General features: G+C 31.8%; 1 protein-coding gene across 1 annotated transcript; it reads right to left on the minus strand.

Annotated features, from left to right (window-relative positions):
* Positions 1–4,337: 4,337 nt before the first annotated feature.
* Positions 4,338–9,282, minus strand: LOC122587744. The gene is made up of 3 exons (XM_043759910.1): positions 9,275–9,282; positions 4,408–5,038; positions 4,338–4,364 (listed from the first exon to the last, which is right to left on the minus strand). The coding sequence occupies exons 1-3, from the start codon at positions 9,280–9,282 to the stop codon at positions 4,338–4,340; spliced, it is 666 nt and encodes a 221-aa protein (XP_043615845.1).
* Between the last annotated feature and the right edge of the window lie 2,693 nt (positions 9,283–11,975).

Here is an 11,975-nt window from a genome sequence, read left to right on the forward strand (position 1 = left end):
CATGGCATGAAAGAAGGAGCCGGATAAGGATGATACGACTTTTCTCATAGATGAATGCGAGAACACAAGTCAAGATGATTTGAAACCCTACTCGGGTTATTCAAGGAGCTTTCTAACTTCTTATGCTTTAAACAGTTTTGAATGCATTAACGTGGTTAGTAGTAATTTCATGGATTATTTCTTACTCATTAATCTAGCCCCGGACTCCTTAGCTCCAGACTCTTTTAAATGGACGGATATAAGCCTTGACATGAACTACTTGAAAAATTCCGTGCCATAACAAACGTCTTGAAATCTTTTATGTTATGATGAAAGGTTGGATTTTTAAGATGAGTTTTAAAAAGGGAACAAATGATTTTAACATCTTAAAAGCTAATTGTGACAAGGTGAAAGAAATGGATTGGGTAATGGTAAAGATTGGATTCACATACTATTCACCTTATTCGCGTAAACCGCCCGATACTTTAAGTGTGGGGGCGTTTAAGACCTCACCATGGTAATTATTGGGGGTATGAGTCTAGCTAAAGACTCGTTAATAAATTAAGCGCTTCTCGGGAGACAACCCGTGCATTGTATTTTATTTCTTGTTTTTGTTTGAATAATTAGGATCGAATAATGCAGGACTCTATTATATATCCGTTGTCTTTTTAATCGTGTGTTCATGTTGAATAGCAAGTTTTGTCATATGCATATGCTGGCAGCCAGTTCAGCACTATATTTTGTTGGCATCATTTACGCATGGAACACCATTCATACCCAGCAAGTTTTTCATGTTCTTTATTTTTCTTTTTCGTTACTTTCCCCTATTTACCTTAGTTTTTGCCTTAGTTTATTGGACATTGAGGACATTGTCCAACTTAAGGGGGGGGGGGCTAAATAGGAAAAAGTAGTCGGGTATTTTAGAGGAATTTTGAAACTTTTGCTTGCTTGTCCTTGTAGTTAATTGCTTTGTCACCTAATTATACATATAATTGAGCAATGTAAGTAAACCCTTGGCAAAATTTTAATATGTGGAATGTGTTTTGACTGATTAACTTGGCATCCCTTCTGGATTAATAACATTGCTAGCATGCTTATTGCACCAAAACACCAAAATTGTGAGATTATTAATTCATTACTAGATATGATAGGTGTTACGGTCCTGGAACTATTAGCCTTGTAAATTTGTACCTCTCTTAGGCTTTTGGATTTATCCGGAAGTAAGGGTCTCTTTTAGAGCTCTGAACTATGATGTGCAAGTTTGAGGTTGGTTTTCCATTTCCGGATTATTTAATTTGCTATGAGTGTGCCGGTGATAACGTTAATTCTAGAACTTGTCTTGGTTGATCATTCCGTGGTTTTCTAGATGAAGAAGAGGAAAATTTAGAATTAAACCTTTGTTCTTTGTATGTTTCACCCTTGTTTCGTAAAAATCTATTATATGTGCATGTTTTGTAATGTGCTTAGTAGCTAACTACACTGGTTAGTGAACTACCCGTTTAAAACCCTTGTGTTGCACTCACTTTTAGTGCAAGAAACAATAGAAAACATGTTGTCATTAGCCCATTCTTTGTATTAAATCCACCAAATATACACCTTTCCTAGCCATACCGATAGTCGAAGTCCTGGTGGGTCATTGGTTGCCTATGCTAGTGGATGGTTTGGGTTATATCTTGTTATGTCGGGTTAGGATATTCTCATTTTATAGGGGTAGTTTGATTTTGTCATGATTTTGGATTAAGTCTGGATTGTTCATCTTAGCATATTATTAAATGATTTGTCACTGTTTCTTCGTTATGTAACAGAATACCAATTAGTCAGAGTAAAAGTAGCTCAAAAAAAAAATGAATAGAAAGAAAAAAAAGAATTGAAGAACAGAAAAAAAAAAGTTAGAAAAAATCGAAAAAGAAGCTTGGGCTGTCAGTTGGTATTTCTCATTTTTGGTCAAATCATTTTTGTAAGTTGGTTAATCATTTACAAAACAAGAGGATTGAGTAATGTTATATTCTTTAGTATTATTATGAGGTTGGCAACTTTGTTCAAGTCAACATTGGTTCGATTTGGTTGATAAGTTATTTTATTGTCATACACCACAATGGTGTCGGTTTTTGGATCGTTCTATTGGGGTTATGGTCAGGAGAACTTCTTGGGATGTGGACCGTTGGCAACTAATGACACGGGTTTGTTTTGGACTAGACTATATGTGAAAACCTTGTTAAATGTTGTGTTAGTTCTTTGTTAACACTAATTGTTTACTCAAATTTCCATTACCCTGTTAAGCCTCATTAATGATACAACCCTTAAAGTCCTCTTCTGATAGACGTTATAGGGCGCGAGCGCCTTGGCGGTGTAGGAACGGACCTAGTACAAGCCTATGGTTAAAAGAATATGCATCACGACTTGGTATTGAGTGATTATTCAAATATTCAACCCCAAGAGTAAGTTAGTTGGAGTAGGATAGGCGAGATGTCACTATTTTGTTTCATTTGTGCTTAGTCGTGTTATTAAGGCTTGTGTATCGGTTAAATATGGTCAAACATTCCGGTTTTCATTTAAGATTAAAACTGCCTAACCATTTATTCTCATTCTTGATTATGGTTGAGCTTCTTTTTGATTACTGAAATGTGGTTCCATGATATGCCAAGGTAATTTATGAATTTCAGTTTGGATTTGCTTGAGGACAAGCAAAGCTTAAGTGTGGGGGGATTTGATGTGTCATATTTTATACCATTTCCCACGTGACTTTAGGACCAATTATTCGTTATTTTTATAGTTTTATATCCAACTTTTGATGCTTTGAATGTGTGTTAAGTGTTTTCAGGTTGGAAATTGATTAGAAGAATGAATTGGTTGAATTCGATGATATATGGAAGAAATGGGAGGAAGATTCGGTTGAAATCGAGCGAAAGACGAAGGAAACGAATCCTGGAGTTTGTAACTCCCGTTACTGGAGTAATGGCCATTACAAAGGAAAATTATGAAACTCCTGTAACTTGCAGTTACTCCACTAACGGCAGTTAGTTTTTCAAAGGAGTGTAACGGTAGTTACCGGAGTAACGACAGTTACAAGGGAAGTTCAAAGGTAACGGCCATTACTCCACTAACGGCCGTTACACGCGAATTTTGTATATATAGACGATTAGGGTTCTGCTTTGAGGGACGAATTCTTGGCAAATTTTTATTAGTTTTCTTATAGCTTTTAACACTTTGGAGCAAACAAGTTGTTAGGGTTTTATCTCTTTTCAGCTTTGGATTGTAATCATCATTGCTGCCGGATTATCTTCAATCATTTGGTATAATATGATTTCTTCTCTATTTGTTTGTTCTTGTGTTTTTAATATGAGTATCTAAATCCTTAGCACCCGCTTGGGTAGTAAGCATGTCATAGGGTCGAATTAATATTGCTTGTGAATGTTGAACAAGGTTTATATGTTTAATCGAAGATCCACATTTATTTGGATTTAAATATTGTTTTCAACTTTTATATTAATTGATTGATAATTGTAATTAGAAGTTCGGGAGAAATCTATGTCATTGTCAATTGATTTATGAAATGGTTAATCAGTCTATAATTAACCTAAAATCGTTGGAGTTCGGGAGAAATCAACGATAAAGATTAAAAACCATTAAATTCATTTCGAGTGTGTCAACGCTTATGATAGAGGGATCTGATTAGGCGAATAAGCAGTTCGGGAGAAAGCTTTCAAAAGATTAAATCATAAAATCAACTCAGATATTTAATGCTTAACTGTTTAGAGTAGAAATTAAGTGCGGGAGCAATAATATGCTTTGAGAAGTTAAAGTTTCAAGTATAACGGGAGTTCATCTTGTCTACCCTTTGAGTCGTTCAACAAATGCAAGTAATCTTTAGACCCGATGATTGACATGTGAGCTGACCCAAGTAGGTGTTCCTTTTAAATCTATGTTAAGATTCAACAATCAAATATTCTTTTGCGATTAATCTTACGGGATTACTAACTTTTCTTACTAACTTTTGCAACGTGACAATTCGGTCACAACCCCCCCTCCCCTTTTTAATCAGAATCACTTTATTGTAACAATTGCTTATTAAGTCCTTGTGTTCGACCTCGGTTTACCAAGTCAACTATACTGCATACGAACGGGTCCACTGCCCGCAAGTGTGTAGTAGTAAGTAGCTAGGTATTTCGTGTTTATAAATTTAAGACTAGAAAATACACATCACACCCCACCATGTATTAACAGGAACATCAGTAGTAAAAGAATCAAATATTACATAAAGTACGTTACCTTTCTTAGCTAGCCATTCCTTGAACTTAGGGCAATCTTTCTGAACATGCCCTTGAGTACGACAGAACTTACATTTGATGTTCAAGACATTAGAGATAGAGGCAACTGCACCAGGACTGATCTTTGAAGCTTTCTTTCCAGTCTTGTTACTGTTGTTACCTTCCTCTTCTTAGAATTAGCAGTGGTAGTAAGGTGAACAACTTCAGGTTTCTCGAGCTTAAGGCGATCCTCTTCTTGTTGGCACATTGCAATCAGTTCACTCATCTTCCATTTATCTTTCTGAGCACTATAGTTAATTTTGAAGGCATCAAATTGAGCAGGCAATGATGTCATTATGAAATGCACAAGAAAATTATCAGAGACTTCCATTTCGAGAGTCTTAAGCTTGTTCGCCATGTCACTCATTTTCATTATGTGTTCACGGACACCGCTACTTCCATCATATTTCAGAGTAAGCATCTTTAGCATTAAGCTGCTTGCATGCGCTTTAGACGATCCCTTGAAGTAATCCTCAATAGATTTGAGGTAATCTTTGACTTTGTCAGACTCAGGGATAGCTCCTCGAAGACCAAGGGGAATAAAGTTCTTGACCGTCATAAGTGATAACCGATTCGCCTTGTCCCACTTCTCAAATGCTGCTTTCTGTTCTGCAGTAGAGTTCGCAGTAATAGCAGCGGGTTCATCATTACGAATGGCATAGTCAAGGTCAAGGTACCCAGAGTAAGATCTAATTGATCTTTCCAAGCAGTGTAGTTTGCATCGGTAAGTGGCTGAATGCCAAGAGTAGGTGCTACAGTGGAAATAAGGAGGATATAGATTTAGGATACAAGTAATAGAAGATTAATAAAGTAATGCCTAAAACTAAGGGCAATTAGAGTATAGTGACATAATTAGCTATCTAAAGCAGACTAAGCAATATCTATAAAACTAATGGAACTAAAGTAATGCCTAAACTTAACTAAGGGCTAATAATAATGTTCCTTATAATAACATAATTAGATATCCAAGGATTATTAAGTAATGTCTCTAAAAGTAATGGAACTAACGTAATGCCTAAATACGTAAGAGGCTAAAGTAATGTTCCTAAAAGTAATGAGACTAAGACCATTATACTAATGAAGCCAGTGATAGGTAACCTATTGTAAACACCAAAACAATAAGTTAACATAAGGCTCTACTTAGATTTACATCACCTTTGGGCAGGATTAACTAATATCTAAGTAGACATGAGCATTAGGGTCATGCGGCACAACGCTTATCTTTTGACCTGTGGGCACAAAATTAAGAATCGTGTATCTTATGCATGAAAAATATTCCTTTTAGCACACAAAGTGTATTAAATCACCTTTGGGCAGAATCAATATACTTAGTGTTCATTATCCAAAAGGAAAAGAACGCACCATGAGAATCATATTTGACCTTTGGGCACAAATGATGAAACCATGTACATTAGTGCGAAGCCCCCACACATTACGGGGGTCCGGGGGCAGCGCCCCTGGGAGCGGGGTCCAAGTGGCTGCAGCCCCTGGCGGGGATCGAGATGTGGTAAAAATGTCTCAGAAAAAATAATTTTCGAAAATAAGAGACAAATTTAGCCACAAAGTTATAAGGTAAAATTAGTAAGCACGAGTTCATTCATCAGCTAAAATCATCTTTAGTTTAATACGAACTTAAGTTATAACTCCTGAATAAATAAGCACGAAGTAGACCATAAGTTCGTGATGATGTAAGCACTAAGGTAACATAAGACAAAACGATGTTCGTGTGATGACGTCAGCACGAAGAAGTCATAAGTCTACACGAAGTTCGTGATGACGTCAGCGTGAAGACAATCTGGTTCATGTAATGACGTCAGCACGAAGTAGTAATGAATTCGTGTGAAGATAGCCGAGTTCGTGCGAAGATAGTTGACTTCGTGCGAAGACATGAGCGCGAAGGTGGTGCAGAAACTGTGATGACGTCAGCACGAAGTAGTTTTGAGTTCGTGATGACGTCAGTACGAATTCGTGATGACGTCAGCACGAGTTTCTTCATTCTGCAGCTTCTAAGTTCGTGTAAAACCCTCGAAACGAACCAAAAACATAACAGGACTTCGTAACGCGGCTCTGATACCACATGTTGGAATAAACATGGTTTGATTCAAGGGAAAATACTCACCAGATGATCCTGTGGAACCTGTAAAGGCATTAAACATGTTTGTCATTGATTTCGGGTTCCCAAAACAAGGTGATTGAGTTAGGATGAGATGGGTAATTCGGCTGTGATGTTATGCACGAATTTGAGAGGAGTAAACACACGAATTTGTGTGGGATTATGTGTGTGTGATTAACCTTAACTTAGGGTTAATTACCCTCTATTTATAATGAGAGTAATTACACTTACCACCCTTTAGTAATTACACATTCAACCCTTGTGGTGTTTAATGTGTATACCATTAGTCCTCTTATTTACAATCACCTAATGGGAAACCCTATTCTACGTCTCTAAGAGTAAATACGCTCATCATATATTACCTAGACATAGGGATTTCATTATCGTCAATTATCATATCAGGAATGATACATGATCAGTGACAGTCACACTAACGTGGTTCCAACATATCATTGTATGGTGAGATGTTCATTGATGTCGAATAACGATTGACTGTTAAAAAAACTCGTTCAAAATCTCTAAAATGTTTTAACAAAAAGGAATTTGATATAAGTGTTTCGATCAAAAATTACCTAAGATAATTTTAGAAAGGATTTTAACAACTTAAGAACCGAAGCTTTGTAAGTGGGGTTTGGTGTTCGAGGATTTTCAATTAAAACGGAAAGTTTTCTTAATAAAAATAACTAAACTATGAGTTTAGGATTAAAAAGAGTTTTAAGAAGATCTTTGAGATACAAATACTTTGAGTAATTAAGAAAACGGTTGAAGATAATGTAAAGTAATGCAAATTAATACTAAAATCTTAAAGAAATGCGATAAAGAATAAAGACACCAGAATTTTGTTGACGAGGAAAAACCCTTGATCCAGTTAAGTGATCTTAGGTAAAAAAACCCCAGGAGGATGCAATCGACCCTCCAGCTGTTCTTTTATTATTATTTTGGTTTTTGAATGATTACAACGAAATGAATGAACAACCGAATGAATGACGAACAATTAATAATTGCTAATTAAGTAAGTTGTTGTTGAACGATGATTGCAGAGTGTGTATTCTTTCAGTGTTGTTGATGTGTGAATGATTGCTTGAACTCTCTCTTCTGATCAATGGCTTCTTCTATTTATAGAGTTAGACGTTGAACTATATCTCCGAAAAATCTGGGATCTCCCTGGACTTGCTCTTTACGCTGAAGAAAATGGCTTATCTGACCGTTGTGAACTATTCTTCATCAAGTAAATTTATTGTCAATCCCGATTCTTGTGGACGAAGTGGTAGACTATCCGTTGTAACACGTTTTCTTTATAAAATATGTTTTTGACTTCAGTTCTGCAAATAATATCTAATATACTAGACATATATCCGTTAGTGTAATCATATATCTTGTAGACATCAAGATTCTATTGTATCAGGATAATAATATAATGTAAGCTGGAACTTTGAACTTAGTAGGATCAAGGATCCTCCAATACTATACAGTATCACATGTTTATTATAGAAAGACTGAAGTGTAAATTTAACTCAGGATCCTAATAGTAAAAATTCTACCTCAAACAATAAGTATCACACCGTTTAATACATTACCTTAATATTTAACTTTTAAATATATTATACAGATCAACAAAGTATAAATCTCTATACTAAATAAAAGACAATTGTCTTTTAAAAGTATTTTTAGAAAAAATGTGATGTGGCAAGTTTACATTTTTTTTTAAAAGCTCTTTATTTTGATTATGATCTCATAAATAATTTACAATATTTTTAATTAAAAATAGCTCACTAAATACTTATTTAAAGTTACTAATCTTTTATTACAAACAAAGAAATTTTTTTTTATAATTATTATGTTATTCAATTCATCATCTTTATATCAATTTATAATTAATAACAAAATTTACATGCATATTTTATAGTTTTATAATTTTAATTAAAACGTCCGGGTTAAACTCGGGTAAATTCGCTAGTGTAATAATTATAGCAAATGTTGCACAAACACCGGGTGATTCTATAGTCTATATACAATATATATTTATTTCACGGGAAATTTACAATTTTGACGGCTAAATATTTATCCATTTTAATCAACTGAACTACATGGTATATAAACATGTCGTTCGGAAAAAAATGGTATATAAACACAAATAATTTATTAACATAACATATATGGAATGAATATTGAGATTGTATCTTGGAAGACACATCGTTGGTTTCATTAACACGTAAATAAAGAAATAAAAAAAACTTAATTAGTTTATTTATTTTTTTAGAAGAACATCATATTTATCCTTGTTAAACATTAAAATAATGTATTTACCTATATAAATTCTTTAATATCATATATACCCAATCTAAATCTTGAAACTCTCAAATTTACCCACTTAAACAACTTAATATCATGTATACACGTTTCAAACCTTATAACTATCATATTTATCCAAATAACATTAATTATTATAAGTTTATAACTGCTAATAACTATATAAATTAATTAATTTATAATATAATAATACCAATTTTGTTTTAAAGTAATCCTCTTATTTTTATTTATTTCATCACAAACTACTCTTTTTTTGCCCATTAACTTATTAACTGACCCATAATTTTTCTATTGCTAAAAAATAATTGTGAAAACCAATTTTACGTAATCAAAATAGGAGTTTTTTTCCAAAATGGTGTAGTTGGTAAAATTAATTTTCAAATTAGTATGGTTTCAAAAATATTTACCAATATGGGTTAAAAGCTAAATAAATCGAGTAACTTTCATGAACATATTGCCATGGGTTCAACGAAAGTTTAGCACATGCACTCAAAACAAGAGAATACGGATACTTATATATATCCCATTTGCCACATGTACAAGTTTGTAGCTCTAGATTAACTACCTGGACATTTTCCGCCCTTTGAGTTACCAGCTCAAATACTCTTTTTTGCTAGTCGAATGATCGCAAAGAATGTGCACTACCTTTTGACATTAAAGCAACTTGTCTTGCTGTAACATAAGGAGTATACATATCTCCATTTGCTTGAGCACTAGACCCCAGAGGACGCCTCACATCAAAATAGTGAACCTCTATAAAATGTAAGTTGAACACATGCTGTGATTGGTAAGAAACGAGCACCTTTAAGTACACTATTAAAAATCTCGGACAAGTGTTGTGCGCGTCAGAAAGAAAGATGATACTCGTATATATCAAGTAGATATATATTAGTTATCTTAAGGTTGTAAGTAACTAAAAGAACAAGATAAATCATCAGATTTAGATGGTCATGCGTACTAAGATTTTGATAGATAATTAGTTTTTGTTATGATAAACAAAGAGGGGGTATTCATCAAACATTAAAAAAAAGCAAAAAAAAAACTAACCTGGCAGAGAAGGAAAATGTAGTCGGATAGGTGAGAAAGACAAAGGGTTTTGTTTAAGCAGCCAAAGATCTTTTCTTTTACTTTTAAGTCTAATAAACATATATTACTAAATAAAATTAAGTTTTAACCCATATTGGTAAATACTTTTGAAACCATACTAGTTTGGTAAATAATTTTACCTACTACATCATTTTGGAAAAAAATTCATTATGTTTTTTTTTTTGTTGTTGTTACTACGAGACACTCTTTAAATGAGTGGTTTGTTTTATAAAATTTTGTGTTAACATATCCATTATATATTTGTATTATCAAAATTAATGTCGAAGTTAGTAAAGGCCAAATTAAACATTACATGTAAGAAAACACCTGATTGGCTTCGAAATCTAGCTTAGAAATAAACAACTTAAATTGAGTTTGTGATTAATGCATTTAAATCAATATGTGTTATGGGTTGAAAATTACAGTGCAGTTTACGAAGTCCTTTGTTGTCATGATTTGCTAATTTGTCTGTTTAACTACATAGAACAAAAATATATAGAAAAAGGAAAAAAAGTATCTTTTTATATATAAAGCTAAAGTCCTTGCCTAAATAATAGCTAAAAGAAATCTGATTTGGCATAGCTATAATTTTTTCATTCATTAATTTATTTTTAAAAAATCAATTTATGATGTCATAAATATACTTATTATTAATAAAATTAAATTAATTCATTTAAACAATTTCGAAGCCACTATAACCTATTCTCCCATAATTTCTTTTTCAAATAAAATTTTTTCTCCTATTTGTACTCCAACTTTTTCTAACATATTTCAAAAAATTGGTTATGATTATTTAAATCATTGAGAGTTATGAGTTATCATCATTCATTTAAAAAGGTGACCATCCATTCGAGTTATATATGATAGAGATATCGTTTTTATATAAAAAAATTTTTCGTTTATACACAACTAGATTAAACCCGTACGTTGTGCGGGATAACTGAGAAGATAAATAAAAATAACTGATAATTACATATTATTCATAGTTTATGATAATATAAATAACTGTCAGATTCGACTGATACAAACAATAAAATTATATTTTATGAAATATATGATATACGTTAATATGTAAAGTTATATCTAATGAAACATAAATATTTATAAATCATAAAAATCTTTCTTTTGTGTCAGATTTCGACTATTACAAACAATAAAATTATAGTTTATCAATATGTGATATACGTCAAATATGTAGAAATATGACTAATGAAACATAAACATTTATAAATCATAAAATCTTTCTTTTGTTATATAATTATTAAATATGATATAATGAATACTTTTCAAAGAAATAAAAATAATATAATAAGCAATTTTATTATTGAATTAGTTTAAAAAAACATAATATAATGCATATAAACATCTTTATACAATTATACTTATATATAAAAAAAAAAGTTATTAATGATCAGGATTATGATTGATGATTAAGATTAAAATTGATGATTAATTATGATCACATATGACAACATAGATTTAATAATTTAAATGAGAAAATGGCACCTAACTGAAAATCCATTGTGATAAAAAACTAAAAGTGTCACATAGGAGAAACATATTCTCACTTAATTTAGTTATATTAAGAGATTATTATATATCATATATGTCAAATATGTTAAATCATGAACAATGAACATAATATTTATAAATTGTAATTTTATTATTTATTAATTAAATATATTATAATAAACAATCATATTAATGATTATCATTGAATTAATGTATAAACACTTATGTCACATTAGCCTTAAATTATTCTCTCTTTAGTTATATAGAGAGATGTAGTTATCGATCATTACCTCAGAAAAATACATTGCTTAATTAAAAGGGTAAAACGTTTTATAATTTTTACTCGTGCAACATAGTATATGATGAATAAATATCATTTAATTTAACTAACACATAATTCATTATAATGCATAAATGTACATCTGTATCTAATATTTAATATAATGTAATCAAAATATAAATAAAAAGCTATATTCTATTTTATGTGAATTTTTTATTTTTAAAAATCATACCCATTAGATAAGTCTTATTCGTATAATTATTACCAAATATTCATAAACATCTATAATTTAATTATATATATTTATCAAAAAAAAAAAAATCCCACGTCGATATATGATGCTCATGTGTACACATATATTACATTTATTTATTATATAAATATGCCA

The sequence above is a fragment of the Erigeron canadensis genome, chromosome 1 (assembly GCF_010389155.1).
Source record: "Erigeron canadensis isolate Cc75 chromosome 1, C_canadensis_v1, whole genome shotgun sequence".
NCBI classification, from domain to species: domain Eukaryota; kingdom Viridiplantae; phylum Streptophyta; class Magnoliopsida; order Asterales; family Asteraceae; genus Erigeron; species Erigeron canadensis.

Coding starts and splice junctions, on each gene's coding strand:
- LOC122587744 (XM_043759910.1), bottom strand. Junction 4,365..4,407: donor CTAATTCTAAGAAGAGGAAG/GTAACAACAGTA, acceptor TTCAAAGATCAG/TCCTGGTGCAGTTGCCTCTA.